The sequence below is a fragment of the Macaca nemestrina genome, chromosome 14, assembly GCF_043159975.1.
Source record: "Macaca nemestrina isolate mMacNem1 chromosome 14, mMacNem.hap1, whole genome shotgun sequence".
Classification (NCBI taxonomy): Eukaryota; Metazoa; Chordata; class Mammalia; order Primates; family Cercopithecidae; genus Macaca; species Macaca nemestrina.
In genome coordinates this window covers 111505621-111521504 of record NC_092138.1, presented here as the reverse complement: position 1 = coordinate 111521504, position 15884 = coordinate 111505621, and the positions used below count along the sequence as shown (strand labels likewise).

Below are 15884 nucleotides of genomic sequence, written 5' to 3'. Positions count from 1 at the left end.
CAAGGGAGGCTGTGTGCCTGCAAACAGGCCTGGGGGCCCGGCTGCCTTTGGGGGCCTCTTTGACCCCCAGTGGGTTGGGACAGATGGAGGGGAGCAAGGAAGACACTCGCTGACTTGGCCAGGCTCTTGGGAAAGGCCCAGAAGAGGCAGATTATTAAAGCATTCAGCCTCCGACACCCCATTCCACACACCATGCTGGGCACCTGTGAGCATCATGCCTGTGGGCCTGTTTTTAGATGAGTGCACCCAAAGCCCAGCACGGTGAAGCTGGCTGTCAAGGTCACACCAGCAAGAGGGAGAGTGGGGTCTGCAGCTCTGCTTCCCCACCGGCCTGAGCCTTCCCCACCCAGTCCTCCTCTCTGTGGTACCCAGGGTAAGGGCCGAGCATCAGAGCTGGGCCAGGCCTCTCCACGAGCCTGTCTCCCTCTCATCCCAGCTCCAGTGTGGGCAGCCACTTTGTGGACAAATGGACCAGCCCCCGCCTGGTCCTGGGATGCCCTTGTGCCCAGCACCACCTCCTCCAGGAAGCCGCCCTGATCTCTCCAGCCTCCTGAAAAGGTACCCCTTCAGGCCTTCTGAGCCCTCCCTCTGAGCCCAGGCAGGTTCGCCTTGCTTCCCTGTCCTTCCTCCAGGCCAAGAGACGCCCTCTCCCAAGCTCAGGCACCCAGGCACTCGGGCTTCTTGTTGACAGCAGTGAGGAGGAGGGAGTGAACAGGACAGGCTCCACTGCCGAGGGGAGCAAGAGTGGCCACAACTTTGAACGTGGGGTCAGAAGGGTGAGGCCCAGAGCGGCTCAGTGAGGACTGGCGAAGGCTTTCCACGTGGGGTCCCAGGGGTCCCTGAGGCCAGCTCACCAACACTGACTGTTTACTGAGGACCTTCTGGGATCAGGGCCTGGGGCTGGACGCTCCCTTGCAGGCCTCATTCTACCCCGGGAAAACAGCAGGCACTCTCTTTCATCCTCAGGTGAGGAAACTGAGGCCCAGGAAAGGTGAGAGGCTGTTCAGGGACTAGAGTGCTCTCATTCCAGACCTGGTGCCCATGAACCCAAGTGATGGGTGGCCGAGGGCATGTTCCTCCCAAGCCTAGAGGCATCCATGGGTTGTACTGTCCAGGGAGGTGGGCTGTGCGGCACCCTTGAAACCCCTGTCTGAACTCCAGCTTCCAGGGATGCAGGGTGGGGGTAAAGAGGGCCTAGGTTCCCAGGCAGGGACGGAAAAGGAGCCAGGGCCCCAAGAGTCAATCCCTTTCGACCCTTTTGAGTCCCAACAGGTGGGACGTTCAAAAAACATACCTTTTTTGAACTCGATCTCGAGAATGTCAGGGGTGTTGGGGGCTTTGGCCGGGTCCTGGGTCTTCGTGTAGAGACCTGGAGGCGCTTGGTTCTGACAAAAGACAGAAAGAGGTGGGAGGATGACATGCCAGTCCCCGGACACCCTACAGTCCACCTCCCGCAGGGATCTGCACCCCTCTCCTCCATCCACTTCCCCACCAGCTGGTGGGGTCCAGCAGATCCCCCCGGTCTCCAGCCTTCAGCCTAGCATCAGTCCCGCTTGCCAGGGGCCTGGGAAACAAAGGGCTTGAGAAATCAGACAATTTTTCCCCTCAACTTGATCTCATCTTTTTCTTCGACGCCCCCACAGCTGGAGGTAGAATAGCAGGAGAGGAACAAGTCAGGCAGGAAAAAGTGTGACTTTGGAGGAGCGAGGCAGCGTTCCGAGGGCTTTCCAGGAGCGGTACGCACACTCTCGCCGGCTCGGGAATTGGGGTTTATTCTGCACTGACCGCAAAGCTAATGACTGCGTGTGACCCCAGCAGGTGCTCTGGCAAGCCGAGCCGTCCCCTGGGTCCCCAAGGTTAATACTCACAGGGAGAAAAGAGAAGAGCAAAGCAAAAACCCATTTGAAAACACATCAACCTTTATGTATATTTTTTCTTGGGCGTGTTGGAAAATGGGCCTCTCGTCTGATGCAGTGGTGGAGGGGCTGCGTGTTGCCTGGAACTCTTGAAATTCCCTCCCATCTTCGGAGGCCCTAGCTCCCCCAGGCTGCGGCTTGGACACTTGCCACTGTGGGGACTTGGGCCTCTTGGGCCTGACTGCTCAAGTCCGTCCTTTGGGCATCCTGTGCCTGGGGTTCTTGTTCACCTGCTGACATCTAGGAACTGCTGTCTCATTTTTGCTTTAAAAACTTTGCAGACGGCTGGGCGCAGTGGCTCACGCCTGTAATCCTAGTGCTTTGGGAGGCCGAGGCGGGTGGATTGCCTGAGCTGAGGAGTTCAACACCAGCCTGGGCAACACAATGAAACCCCATCTCTACTAAAATACAAAAGAAATTATCCGGGTGTGGCGGCATGTGCCGGTAGTCCCAGCTACTCGGGAGGCTGAGGCAGAATTGCTTGAACCCAGGAGGCGGAGGTTGCAGTGAGCTGAGATTGCACCACTGCACCCAGCCTGGGCGACAGTGAGACTCCGTCCCCTCCTCCGCAAACAAAACAAAACAAAACAAAACAAAACAAAACAAAACAAAACAAAACACCTTGCACACATTCACGTATCACTTCCCATCTGCAGTCTGAGTTCTCAGCAGCTCCATTTGGTAAGAAGGTCAAGCGCTCTTACCCCATCTACAGATGAAGAAATGGAGGCTGAGTGGGAGGGACTGGAGCTGCAACTGTGAGATCCGTGCTGGCAGAGACCACATGGGAATTATATTCCCTGGCACTCAGGACAGGAGCCCTGTGAGGTCCTCACCAAATACATGTTGGATTTTACAGTGATGGGCAATACCCCCATGCCAGGATCAAGATCTCAGGCTGTGAGGCCTTGGGGAGGCCTTCCTCCAGCCTCAGTTTCCTTATCTGTAAAATGGGAGAAAATGATACCTGCCCTTGGCCATCTTACAATTTAAGCGTATATATATATATATATATATATATATATATATACGCTTAAATATATATATATGCTTAAATTGTAATATATATTAAAAATGTATTTTATTTTTAATAAAATACATTTTTATCTTATTTATATATATTTATATTTTATATTTATGTAATATATATTAAAAATAAAATATATTTAAAATATATATTTATATTATATATTTTATTATATATTATAAAAATATATATTTATATTAAATATATAATATATATATTTAAGTTGTAATGTATATTAAAAATAAAAAACATTTTATTTTTAATATATAAGCATACATACTGTAATATATATTTAAAATATATATATATAAATATAGACAGATATGTAACTGGAAATGAAAACACACAAGAAAATGTCAGGGAAGGCCTGGTACAAACTGGAGTGTGCTCTGCAGCTGGAATTCACTCATGGGGGTACCTGCTCGGCCCAGCCTCCTTCTGCGTGGGATGGGGCTACATAAGTACCCTGGAAGCTCACCCGTGGTCATTCGCCTGTGACTCTATGTTAGAGTGACCAAGTACCCTGGTTTCTCCTGGTTTTAGCACTGAAAGTCCTTTGTCCCCAGAAACCTCTTAGTCTTGGGCAAACCAGGACAATTGATCCTTCTAAGTTCAGACAACGACCGTGGTGGATCCTCCACCCCCACCTCCAAGGGACGACGTGACTCAGGACCAGCTGTATCCCCGTGTCAGTGCCCATTTGTGGGGCAGGAACAAGAACCCAGAACTTTCCCTAAAGGCAGACTCCAGGCAGTAGGAGGGGCCCTGAAGGACCCCCAGCCTGATGCCTCTATAGACCACAGGGAAAGCCAAGGCTGAGAGGTGGCTTCTCCAAACCATGCTTTGGAAGCTAAACATAGGGACTCTTTCCACCACCTTATGCTGGTTCCCAGCTGCTGTAGTAACCTGGGCTGAGAAGCAGGGTGAGGCCTGTGGCCAGAGCCAGCCAGCATCACAGCCATAGGCAGGCATCAGGGCTGGCCCACTGGGCCCTGCCAACTGCAGCATTCCCTGGGCACAGATGGGCCCCAAGGCTCATCCTCAGCAAAAAGGTAAAGTGAACTGGACTGGATCTTGGGGTGACCACACAACTCCACAGTCCCATCTCCAGCTGCCTGGGACTCCCCCAAGCCTCCAACCAGAGTGCCGGTACGAGGGCCCCACTCCCATCCAAGCCCAGCTCTCTCCCACCTCCACCTGCGCTGGGCCCGACTGCAACTGTTTTCAACGCGTTGCTTGTCACTTCCTCTCCCGCCACACTTCCTAAGGGAGCCCCAGACTGAAGTGGAGGCTGACAGTGCGTGCATTTGGAAGGAGAGGGGATGGGAAGATTGGAGGAGGAGTCTCTGCAGACCGCAGCGGAAGTCAGAGGCAGCTGTTGGGCGGGCACCTGACAGCGCCGATTAAATAAAATAACTAAATAGAAATAAAATGACATTTGCTTTGCATTCCGTGGTGGCTCGAGCGCCTGCCTTCTTTTTACTCTCCTTCCTAAAAGCCCAGTTCAAATGACAAATAGTTTGTTGCCGAGTATCAATGCCATCTATTTATCCCTCCCAGCGGGAGGGCTCACTTCCAATGTCATCTGTGGGGGGGCAGGGGAGGGAAGAGAGTGAAGAAAAGGAGAGAGAGAGAGTCGGGGTGGGGGGTAGGGGGAGAGGGCGAAAGAAAGCATGAAACAGGCCCCGAGAAGGAGAAATTGGAAGCAAATGGCCCATGAACTAAACCATGATGTAGAGGCATGATCGATGCCGCAAATGGTTTATTCATCCATCAGCTATGGCGGGCCGGCGACTGAATGAACTCTTTCACTGTGGACCGTATGAAGTTAAAGCAAGTAAATTTCTATCTTTCTTCACATTAGCTGCCTCATTGCCCTTCAATCAGCCCTCACGGAGGCAGAAAATGGCTCAGCCATCTGCCTTCAAGCCCTCCCTTCCGCAGGTCTCCTGGCTTTTTTTGGAGAGGGGGAGGGGCACGGGTTCCCCGAACTCTGTCCCCCTGAGCTCATCCCGAGGGGGACAGGGCTGCCAGGTCCAGGGATGCAAGGGCGCGTCCTGACGTTGAGCCCCGTCCCCAGCGCAAAGCCCCTGGGGAGTCTGCATGGCCGGCGCAAACTCCCTTCCAGAGCGGCTGGACTCTGGGTGCCCCAGGCGTCTCCGCAGGAATTAGGTTTCCCCTTGACTCACACCCAGCTCAGCCCAGCCCAGCCTTTCTTGAGAGGGGTCCCCGAGAAGACTTTGGACCCTTCTTCCCGTGAGGAGGGAGCATGGGACCCCCAGGTCCATGACTGAGGGCTTGCCCTGTGCCAGGCCAAGTGCTTTAGATGCCCCAGGAGGGAGGTGCTGTGTTTTCCCACCTTGGACAAGGGGTACTGGAGGCTCAGAGAGGTTGGGCAACTTGCCCGAGGTTGCACAGCAATAAGAAGAAAAGTTGGGATTTAGACTCGGGTTTCCTGTCTCTGGGACCCAAGTGTGGGTGAGGTAGCAGGATCCTTAATCCAGATTCTCTTTAGCACAGACTTCTCCACCCGATACCCTCATGAGACAGGAGGCCTGGGAGGGTGCAGGACCTGCCCACAGTAGCTCAGTAACCTACTCCAGGCCCGGGGGCCCTCCTGCACTGTCCGAGGGGCGATTTCCTTCTGGCCTTGCTCTCTCTCTCAATCCTGAGGTCCTCCATTCTGGGGGGCCTCCTCTCTGCCCCATAAGCTGCTTGCAGAGGCCATAGGCTACTTGGAGAACGGCCAGGAGTGGTTGCCCGGCATGCTTGGGGCCCACGGGCCTGAGAGGATGCCCTGCCTGGAAGCCACTCCGCAGGCTCAGCCTCCCTGCCCCCCTTGGCGCTGACTGGCTGGCTAATTAGGGTGGCTGGCCTGAGTGTTGTGGGGTCAGCAGAGCATGAACTAGAAAAACCTGTGACCAGCAGGCAGCAGCCACACACAGGGCCCATCAGCCCCCAGCGGGCAAGGGTGGCGGCTCTCCTGAGTGACAGGTTTGGACAGGGAGGGGGCCATGGGCAGTAGGGGAACCAATAGCTGGAGGACACCAGCCCCAGGGCCCGTTCCCTCGCCCCAAGCAGCTGGCACCCTGGGGCGCGTCACGGCTCCGGGCCTCAGTTTCCTCACCCATAAAGTGAGGCTGCTCCCAGCCGGTGTCCTAGGAACTGAGCCAGGGCAATGCCACCCCCGGCCCGCGCCCCAGACATGGTGGCTGCCATGTGATATTACAGCCAACACCGACCAGGGGGCGGCATGCGGGCGTGAGAGTGACAGATGCCCAGGCCCTGGGGGATCCCGGGCGGGGCTCTGGCGCTCCCCAATTTCACCAAACCTCCCTGGGCACCCTCCCCTCCAGCTGGCCTTCTTGGTTCCCCCAGGCCCAGCTGCACCCCCTCAGAAAGCACACTTTTCCCACCCCCAAACCAGCCTCCCTGGGGTGTGGGGCTGGCTGGGCTCGAGAACTAAGACACATTCCCTCAGGGACAAAGAGATTTTTCTCTTCCCATGATAGATTTGGCCCTGCCTCCCCCACCTCCCACAGTGGGCAGGGGTGGACACAAAGAAGCCCCCTACCCCGGGGAGAGAAACCCGAAACTTCAAACAGAGCTGAGGGCCCAGCCTGGCCCGCCCGGGAGGCTTGGGACGGGATCAGGGTGGCCCGTGGTGGCGGGTGTGCAACACGGATCCAGACAAATGGGGCCTGGGGCTCTCAGCCATGCCTCCCCCAGCCCCCTACAACCAAAACTCCAGCAGCACAGCCTGGGAGCTGGTGGGCACAGGCTGGGCCCTCCCCCAAGTGTCTCATCTGCCTAATTACTTCTTTATTGTCTCACAATCACACACTCTCTGTATGCTGCCCTGAGATATTTCCTTCCCCTGTTCATCCCAGTGGCAATTAGAAGAGGAAGGGCGGGGGGAGGTCTTCAAATGCAGCGAGGAGAGGGCGGGCAGAGGGGGGCCGGTCGGGGGGTCGGGGAACACAGGCAGGGCTTGGCCCCAGCCCCATGGCTGGCCCCCGTGAAATTTCAAATTAGGCTACAAATACATCAGACAGCATCGGCATGGAGCAGCTACCACCAAAGGTGGCCGGCTGGGAGGAGACGGGGTTGGGGGGATTACCTTGGGGTTCTCCAGGATTCCAGCCTCGTAGCTGCAGAGGGGAGAGGAAAGACAGGGTCAGCTGGGGAGGGACATGGCATGCCCCCATCCCCCAACACACACCCCCCGTTGTGCCCATGAGCCTGGTCTGCCTTTTACTCTCTGCCAGAGCATCTGCTGCCAACCTGTCTGAAACATTCTGGGCCCACCACAGTCACCCGTGGAGCTGCAGGTTGTAAGAAAGAGTTGGGGCCTTTCCCTGAGTCTTCTGGGGACTGCCCTGGGGCTCTGCACATTGGTGAGGGGGCCTCCGCCTTAAACACTTCCCCAGTGCCCCATCTGGGCCTGTTCTCCATCCTTGAGGTTTTAACCTTCAATGCCAACTCCTCTAAGAAGCCCTCCTTGATACTCCTGATGAGGCTGCGTGCCCATGATCTATCTCCTTGACAATACTCAGCAGAACTGCAATGAGGGCAGTGCATGAGCTGGGCGCTTTGATCTCTGTCCTGCCTGAAGCCTCTCAGCTCCCCGAGGGCAGGGACCACTGGTGTAGGGGTCACCAGCACGTCCTGGGGCAGCACATGGCCATCCTTTGGAATGAGCCCAGGAGGACCAAGGATGGGTGGAGGGCGGGCATTTACCTGATGTGCATGAGGTTCTCGTCCATACTCCATGGGCTCTTGGGGGTGACCGGGATGGGAATCCCGTGTTGCTGCAGGAAAGAGAGAGCACAAGCGGAGGTAAGGCGGCTGGAAGGAGGTGTGAGGTCTGTCCCAGGGGCCCTGCTTTTTCAGAGAGCCCCAAACTCTGGCCCCCATTCAGACAAGACCCCAGCTACCTCCTAGTGTTGGTCACGGTCACCTCCCTGGGGGGACCCTATTGCTGGACATGTCCCAGAGAAACTGCAGGACCGTGCGTCTGCGATGCTGACCTTGGAGGTTCCTTCCAGAAGACCTGAAGTCTACACTTCAAGGACACCTGAAGCACTGAGCAAGCGCGCAGGTGCCATGCCCAGGTCTCCCAGCACCAGCCAACCAGCCCCGCTATCACTCTATGAGCTGGGGCTTGCGTGAACCCACTCACACTGTGGACCAGGGCACCTGGCACCAGATCCCATGCGGTGCTTCCTGTGGACCCAAGGACAGGTGGGATGCAGGGAGAGCTTTTAGCTCATGGCCCGTACCTCCTGGGGGCTCCCCTCCCTGGGTCTGGCACAACAGCCGCACACATCACTCTGCGGACCCTAGAAGGGAAACACCCAGCAGATCCCGGCTCCATGGGACTCAGCTCTGGCTCTATTTTGCTTCCTAAATGGCCTAGTCTGTTGTTAAGAAGAGGACACCCACCTCTGCCCAGGATGCCCAGGCTAGGAGGGCTGCAGGTCATGCATGGAAGGCCCACCTGACTCAGCCTTAAGAGGAGGAGGAAGATGAGGCTGGTTGACCTGGTGACCCGCAATGCCCTTGGTCCCTTGATGATGCCCAACTGGGAATCCAGCACGTGCACTCCAGCCTCCTCCTGCACTCGGACACCCGGCACTGCTCTGCTGGTCCCCACAGCTTACTGGGCACAGGGGGCAGTGAAGGAGCTCCACCCAGCCCCTCGGAGCCAGCAAGACTGGATGCTCTGCCTCTGACCCCCTTCAGTCCCTCAGCCCCACTGGGTCCCTGTGGGAACCATAGGCAGCCCCCACCGGGTCACCCCCCATCTCTCTCCTGATGGCGTCCACCCCACTCAGGCTCATTCCCAAGACAGTGAGATTCTAGAGGCCTCCTCTAAGGAGCGGCTGTTTCCCCGTCACCACCTTAACTTAAAATGAGGCTAAATGCTCTGGGTTTGGGGTTTTCTAGAAAGCCAGGAGACTCACTTTAAAACAGCCTACAAGGCCAGGTGCGGTGGCTCACTTGAGTTCAGGAGTTCAAGACCAGCCTGGCCAATATGGTGAAACCCTATCTCTACTAGAGATACAAAAATTAGCCTGGCATGGTGGCAGGCGCCTGTAGTCCCCGCTACTTTGGAGACTGAGGCAGGAGAATCACTTGAACTTGGGAGGCAGAGGTTGCAGTGAGCTGAGATAGTGCCAGTGCACTCCAGCTTGGGCGACAGAGTAAGACTCTATTTCAAAAAAGAAAAAAAAAAAAAAAAAAAAAAGAAGAAAAAGAAAAAAATCACTGAGGGCCCCTAAGAGCCTTAGCTTGTGTAGGTCATCTCCTCAATAGTTACCCTATTATACATGAAAACTGAAATTTAACAAAACAAAACACAGCCCACGATCGACTCTAGAATTTGAGGACATTTCAGTCCACACACTCGCCCTGTGCCCTTGGCCAGGCATGGGCACCCGGACCTAGTGCAAGGCAAGGCTGGACTCACCGGCGGAGACGTCCCGGTGGGTTGCTGGGCTCCATCCTCACTCCTTACTCTCAGCTCAGCTGCTGGGTGCTAAGAAAAGCAGCCGGCCAGGCTCCATGGAGCCCCTGTTTTTGGGGGGTGGCGTGGAAACACCCTCGCCTCCCTTCTCAGCGGACCTCCCTCCAGGTGCAAGGAGAGGCGAAAGGGCGGGGACAAAAGGAACAGGCGCCAGTGACAACGACCCTCCAAGGACCAAAGAGATTTGTGTTTTCCAGCCTCTCTCTGTCCCGAGGTGCCCCCCTCATACTCTCATCGTAATTGAGGAGAGAAAACAAAACCATCTCCAACATGTAGACAACGTGAGACCATCCTGTTTCTAGCTCCCACCTTGTGGTCTGGCTTTAAAAAGAATAATAATTATAGCCAGGCTGGGCAGCATAGCAAGACCCTGTCTCTACAAAAAAAATGTACAAATTAGCCAAAGTTGGGTGCGGTGGCTCACACCTGCAATCCCAATACTTTGGGAGGCCAAGGAGGGTGGATTAGTTGAGTCCAGGAGTTTAAGACCAGCCTGGGCAACATGGTGAGACCCTGTCTGTAATAAATAAATAATTAAATAAATAAAAATTAAAAAAACCCAAAAATGAGCCAGATGTACTAGCGCACGTTTGTAGTTCCAGCTACTCAGGAGGCTGAGGTCGGAGGGTCAGATGAGCCCAGGAGGTTGAGGCTGCAGTGAGCTAGGATTGTGCCACTGCGCTCCAACCTGGGTGACAGAGTGAGACAGTGTCTCTAAAATTTTTTTTAAAAAAATTATGGTGACAATGACAAGGATAGGGTGGTTCTGAGTGCTTTTCCGTTGGACGATGGGTGGGGAGAGGATGGCCAGGGAAGCAAATGCATGTTTTCTATGAGTCCTCTGGCACATTTTGGCCTTGGCTACCGAAGGGTCTTGAAAGCGGAGATTTTCAAAGCCCCATTGATTTTTGTGTCATCCAGCTCAGATCCTGCCTGGCTCGGAATTTTGGAGGAGGCCTCATCGCTGCTCAGTCATTCTGACATTTCCTGGGTGCAGAAACGCTGCCTCTGCCTCCTTCTACAATGTGCTCAGATTCCCCACAGTCATTTCTGATGAAACCCGTCTCTAGGAGGAGGGTAGGTGGCCGAGGGGCCCATGCTCATCTTTCCCTGGCAAACTTTTCCTGCTCAAAAGGTTATTTGGGATGGAAGCTGAGCTCAGCACCTTCTCCCCAAAACCTGAGAAGGAAGGACAGCAGCGCTCCCGAGACTCATCTATGCTAGAAAAATCAGAAGCCGCTTTTGTCTGGGGACTTAACGGAAAGAAAGGGCAACGTAGGGGTCAGCCCTGCCCCTGTCTATCCAGGACTCGAGGCATGAGGGTAGAGCTGGGTGGGGGCTCCAATTCATTATTCTTAAAGATGAAACATGCTTCATATTCTGTATCATCAAGGAGACAAGCGGGAGAAACCTCGCCAACCCAGCTCCCTTAATAGGTCTGCTATTTGACAATTTGTTTGGCAACATATGGGCTTTGCTCTTGTAAACTCCTCTCTTAATAATAAAACAACAGATGGTGGAGAAGGTCTTCCCTCCCAGCACTCCAGGTCTTAATGGGATGCTGGCGGCGGGGGCAGGGCTGCGTCCCTGCCGCGTCCCCTACCACGCGGCACCTTGGCTGCAGCGAGAGCTCACAGCCAGCCTTGGCGACTGCTATTTAAAAACCTGAGCAATTTTCTGGTGTGTGCACTGAGTTGCTTTTCCCCGGCCTGATTGATTGAGGCTGTTTGTCAAGGGCTGCCATCGAGTCGCTAAAAAGAAAGGTGCCCTGGGGAGCGGCTAAGGTTCTTGATGCAAAACTTCTAATATGTTTTATTGCAACTTGTACTTCAAAAAGGGCTGGTGCCGTAAAAGGCTTTGTCTGTGACTGTCCCTTGGAGCGTCTACCTGTTCCTGGGAAAGAGCTAGGGGCAATTAGTATCTAGGGAATTGGGAGAACAGCTCCCGATCACATCCCCCAGCCGTCCCCCCAAGAGACACACACCAAGGGGGACACACTGCGGAGGTGGCAAGCGGAGCTCTGGTCTCTGCCTCCCGGGGAGCAGGAGAGTGAGCCCTGTGTCCTCTGACTCGGGGGACTGGGAAATGGCCTCAGAGAGGCTCCGCCCCGGCAACGGGCCTGGCAGATGACCACACCTCTGCGGGGTCGGCCCCAGGGACAGAGGCCACGTGTGTAGGCAGCCGGGGTGGAAGTTCAGTGCCCCATCACATGGGGTCAGTCCCGGCCTAGGCCACTGGCTCAGACAGCCCCCAGCAGGGACGTGCCCGGGGAGGGGGTTGTAGGGAAAGGTTGGGGGTGGTGGGGAGACTCGGCCATACCTTTGCGTATTCCATCAGGTCACTGCGGCCCTTGAACCGGTTGTAGAATTCGGGCATCCTCCAGGGAGCAATGACCTGGACATAGGACAACGGGTCAGAGCCGGGAGGGCCGAGCTGCGGGATTCCTCTGGCCTGTAGACTGCAGAGCTGACCTCTCCTGGGAGGGGCCCATGGGGGTCTCTGGCACGTCCCCAGAGAGGATACCGTTGTGGAGGGTGAGCAGGGAGCGCCATAAAGGAGGGGAAGGACACAGACTCCTGCACCGGGGCCGGCTGGACGGAGCCTGCACTCCATGGCAGAATGGTGGTATGTTGGCGGGAGAAGGGGGTCCCTGTTCCCTGAGGGCTCAGTCTCTCCAACCGAGACCTGAGAGTTTGAACTAGACGGGGTTCATGGTCCTTGCCAGCGTCTTCACCCACAGGGCCACTACCATGACCCAGGGAGAGTCCACAGAGCTACTGCCGCTGGCCTGGCCCCACGTGTGGTCGGGGGCCTGGAGAGGCATAGGCTGCCCCCCGTCCACTTCTCTGGGTGTGGAAGGGAAAGAAATGGAAGACTCAGCCTGGCTGAGGGACCAAGCTCGTTCCACCTGAGCCCCTCGGCCTGAGCTGGTAAAAAGAGCCCCCCACTCAGCCCTGGAGCTTACCAGGCCCCTGCCTCTGAGCAGGACTCGGGGGCGTGTGTGTGTGTGCTGGTAAAGACACCATTCGGTTGCTGGGCCGTGGAGCTGATGGTGATACAGGGCGATGGAAGGGGCCTGCCACCTCCTCAGCCCCTCCGAGCAGCCGTGGGAAGACTACAGCCCTATTCCCAGCTCCTGGAGCAGCTTGGCCCCTGCCCCAATCCCATCTCAGTGCCTGGGCTTGGCCTCTGCAGACAAAGACCTCGAAACTGGACACCCTGGCCCCCCAAGCTGCTGTGGGAACCGAGGGAGGGACCCGTCCTGCGGCCTCGCCGGCAGCAAGTCAACAAGCAGCTCCTGTCCCGGCCACTCAGCTGCCTGGTGTCTGGGGTCAAAACAGATCATTAGAGCTCATTACGGCTCACCTCCAGGCCACGCAGCCCAGGCAGCTACCAGCTGGTTAAAGGCATGGGAAAGAGATTCCTCTTGGAAAGAACAAAATGGAAACTCCTGTGAGCCCCTTGGGGGCTTAGGAGGGGCAACTCGTCCGGAGATTTAGCCCAAAGTGGTCTCAAAAGAGCTCATTCTCGGCCTGTGCTGTTCACAGGTGGCCACAATCCATGGGTGGCCATTCAGAACACCTGAAATCCGGCCAGCTAGCGAGATACGCCCGCATGCAGCACATTCTGGGTCTTGAAGACTCAACACGAAAAAAAAAAGACGGTAAACATCTCATTAATAATTTTTTTTTCCATTGATGACACGAGGAATGATAACATTTTGGATATATGGGTTTTGGTAAAACAAGTTATCAAAATCATGTCCCTTGTTTCGTTTTTCTATTTTTTAATATGGCTACTAGAGCTGGGCAGAGTGGCTCACGCCTGTAATCCCAGCACTTTGGGAGGCCAAGGCGGGTGGATCACGAGGTCAGGAGTTCGAGACCAGCCTGGCCAACATGGAGAAATCCCAGGTGTGGTGGCGCGTGCCTATAGTCCCAGCTACTCAGGAGCTGAGTCAGGGAGAATCGCTTGAACCTGGGAGGCAGAGGTTGCAGTGAGATTGTGCTGCTGCCCTCCAGCCTGGGTGACAGAGTGAGTCTCCAGAAAAAAAAAAAATCTCTCTCTCTCTCATATATTTATATATATATGGCTACTAGAAAAATTGGGCAGCTTGCAGTGGCAGTATGCATCAAAATCTCACTGCTCAGCCCTGCCCCAGGCCCTGCACATGGCACTCCTGGAGCTGAGTGAAGGAATGAACGTGTCCATTCATTCATGCGAAGACACAGGCCAGGTCCAAGGTCAAGCTGGAGGGGTGGGGGTGCTAGTAGCAGGCTGGGCAATACCCACAGGTGCCCTCCTGCCTGGGTGACATGCCACAGGCCAGGGTGGTTGACGCCCTGAGATCCTGGTGATTCCCACCCTAGGAAAGGCTCAGAGATGCTGGGGACCCGGTGCAGGTGCCCTGGGGAGGAGCCAGGCATAGCTGGGGGCTCTGACTGGGGCTCGGAGGGCTCTGAGCATCCCAGACGCCAGCAACCACATCTCAGAGCCACCCCTGCCCGCACCTGGGGATGCCAGAGCCACCCCTGCCCACACCTGGGGATGCCAGAGCCACCCCTGCCCACACCTGGGGATGCCAGAGCCACCCCTGCCCACACCTGGGGATGCCAGAGCCACCCCTGCCCGCACCTGGAGTGCCAGAGCCATCTGCCCGCACCTGGGGAATGCCAGGGACGTGGCTGAAGAGTGGCAGAGACTCTCTATCCCATGCCCCGGCACCTGGATAGCACCTCCGGGAAGAATGAATGGCAGGGGAAGAAAGTGTGTCCCCTGGAGCTGGCCCCAGCGAAGGGAGCCTCCCCAGCAAGCTGTCCACCTGATGGCCACCCCTGCCACGGAGAAGATCCTGTGCCTGTCCTGTGCAATCTCCCAGAACCCTGCGCCCTCCTCCCCACCAGGGGCTACAGCTGCCAGTGCTCCCGCTCAGGGGAGGAGCCACATCCTACCTTTATCTGGGGGGCCAGCGAGTAGCAGGTGAGCTCAAACCGGACCTGATCATTCCCCTGCAATGCAGAACAGAGGGCTGTCAGGAACCACAGGATGGGGGTTCTGGGGTCTGGGGGAGGAAGTGAGGACAAGGACAGTCCATGGCAGAGACAGAGCTGGGCAGAGCACGTACACATGTGGAGTCATGCAGCGTAGGTCATGTATGTGTGGGCACGTGGCAGGAGGGAGATGTGCACATCTGGGGACATGGCAGAGTACAGGAGAGGGCACACATGTCACATGGGTAGCTGCAGGGCACGTCTGACCCCTTGGGGCTGGAGGCCCAGCCACTGTCAAGACCTGGGGAGCCAGGCCCTGTTCCTGCAGCCCCAGAGCTCACACTATAATCTCTTCCTCAAGGCTCCCGTGTTGCTGACCTTGCCCAAATCAAGCTCACTTCAGGGCTGGGGCATCAGGGTGCTCGGACTCCCCCATACCCATACATTTGGGAACCCTGTCACCTCTCTGAGCCTCAGTTTCCCCATCTCTTCAATGGCTGGTTTCAGGGAGGAGGTGGAACGAGGTGACCACTGAAGGCCTTTTGCTCCACAGCTCTTCTCTGCAGAGAGGGAAACTGAGGCCCAGAAAGGGAAAGGAACCAGTTCAAGGACACACAGCCAGGGTAGGCCCGGGACCCAAGGTCAGGACCCCCAGGACCATGGCCACCCCCTCAGGCAGGTTGCCTCGCCTGCATCTTCTGTGGGCAAATGGAGACACCCCAACACCCCCACTGAGCTGTGAACGCTACTCCCGACACAGCTAGGACCGCCGTCCACACTGATGCCGAGGAGGAGGAGGAGGAGGAGGAGGAGGCCGGGGTCAGCGCAGGCAGCCACCAGCCCAGATCTATCCCCAGAGAGAAAATGGCTGCCCACGTCTCCTGCTTCCCCATGGGCTCGGCGGCCCGGAGGAAGACTTAAGCGCTGTGGAAATGACAGAGGGACCTTTCGCCTACTGTGAAAACTGCATGGGCGCAGCCAGGCAGCGGTGGGAATTACATGCTATTTTCCAGACTCTCGTCAGGTGGCACAGAATCCAGGGTTCAGCCTCTGCAGAGCTGGGAGCTGTGCGCGCGGCACAGGCCTCGGGCTGGCCTCACTCACCCTCCAAGCGGGCCCTTTAGTGAGCACCCACTGTGTGCTGTCACTCAGAGAGGCCCAGGGCCAGGGGCATTTTTAGCCCTGTTTCATGGATGAGGAAAGTGAAGCTCAGAGAGGTGCAGCCACTTGTCCAGGGCCACACAGCAAACACGCTCATCCTAATAGTTCACACTCAGGCAGCGGGGCTGAGCTCCATGCGTAATTAACTCACTGAATCCTTCGAGCAGCCCCAGGAGGCAGGTTCTGTTAGTCCCATCTTACGGATGGGGACACTGAGGTGGGGGTGGCCACATTTGCCTGCGGACCCCCGGCTGGCCCCG

At 56.2% G+C, this 15884-nt stretch overlaps 1 protein-coding gene across 2 annotated transcripts in view; it reads right to left on the bottom strand.

Annotated features, from left to right (window-relative positions):
* The window catches only part of LOC105464032 (argininosuccinate synthase 1), a 57544-nt gene that overhangs the window by 23145 nt on the left and 18515 nt on the right, over positions 1 to 15884 (bottom strand). For both annotated transcript variants that reach the window (XM_011711651.3, XM_011711650.3), the window contains 5 exons: positions 14425 to 14481; positions 11792 to 11866; positions 7684 to 7754; positions 7064 to 7094; positions 1295 to 1385 (listed from right to left, as the gene is read on the bottom strand). In XM_011711651.3, coding sequence (XP_011709953.1) covers positions 1295 to 1385; positions 7064 to 7094; positions 7684 to 7754; positions 11792 to 11866; positions 14425 to 14481 — 325 coding nt within the window. The remainder of the gene's footprint in view (positions 1 to 1294; positions 1386 to 7063; positions 7095 to 7683; positions 7755 to 11791; positions 11867 to 14424; positions 14482 to 15884) is intronic.